Below are 939 nucleotides of genomic sequence, written 5' to 3'. Positions count from 1 at the left end.
TTTCCATCCCACTCACCGCGCATACATGCACGCGCACAAGTTTTACTTGTAATTTTTAAGATAGAATAATGTTCTAAGAAATACCACACGCATCACGCAAATCTAAGTGTAGAAGCATAAAAACGCATCCACATGTCAGCGCATACACCCATTACTGGAAACTGGAATAGCCTAAAACCCGTAACCATCTTTGCTAAGTGCAAATATCATGCGGAGGGTGAGAATATTGCAGCTGTACTGTAGAAGTTCTTTGAAGAGATACTCCACAGATACCGGGTTGCAGGCCCCGACAAATGTCTCCACTTTTTCCTGCAGCGCAACAAGACAAACCACAAACGAACGCAGTGAAGCCTTTGCACCAAAATCAAATCAACAGCTTCCACCCACTTCACTTCACGAAGACAGTACCACGAAGGGATATTGCGAGAAAGAAAGGGGGAAACCGTGGAACCAATGCGAATTCAAGCAATAAACAACGATGCACATCAGCAGAGAGCAAACAGGTATTGCTACAAAGGCAAAAAAAAAGCAACTACCTTCTCGTGTTTCTTTCTAAGTGACGCTACATTCAGGCTAAATGAGCAGATGGTACGTACTATGAACTTCGCCTTTGGAATGTTTCTGTGCTCCCCATTCTTCGCAGGGATGACGAGGTCATCCATACGCATTGTCTGAGCGCCAGAAGAGGTGAACAGGAAGACAGCGATATGTATGAAGAAAGCACCGGCTGTGCGCTGTACGGTGTATATGCAACTGAACTGCTCAATATGTCTACGCAAATACGCAACAAAAGAGGCATTTTAGCCTAGGCAGGGCAAGTTGAATCCATTCCCTCCGCGATTCTGCAAAGACCACAACACTGTTGCGGTGTGTTGTCTGGCCATACCGGAGCTCCAGAGGGCGTTTGCGCCATGCCGATATGCGTTTAGTAGAAGAGGT

At 46.0% G+C, this 939-nt stretch overlaps 1 protein-coding gene across 1 annotated transcript; it reads right to left on the bottom strand.

The window, feature by feature from the left end:
• Nucleotides 1–171: 171 nt before the first annotated feature.
• On the bottom strand, nucleotides 172–668 carry EMH_0100640 (uncharacterized protein; the record flags this gene model as incomplete). The annotated part of the gene is made up of 2 exons (XM_038022195.1): nucleotides 172–309; nucleotides 597–668. The coding sequence occupies 2 exons, from the start codon at nucleotides 666–668 to the stop codon at nucleotides 172–174; spliced, it is 210 nt and encodes a 69-aa protein (XP_037878049.1).
• Nucleotides 669–939: the final 271 nt, after the last annotated feature.

Source organism: Eimeria mitis, genomic scaffold (assembly GCF_000499745.2).
Source record: "Eimeria mitis Houghton genomic scaffold, Emh_scaff11829, whole genome shotgun sequence".
NCBI lineage: Eukaryota > Apicomplexa > Conoidasida > Eucoccidiorida > Eimeriidae > Eimeria > Eimeria mitis.
Note: the sequence above shows the minus strand (reverse complement) of the source record. Positions and strands in the feature narration are given on the sequence as shown.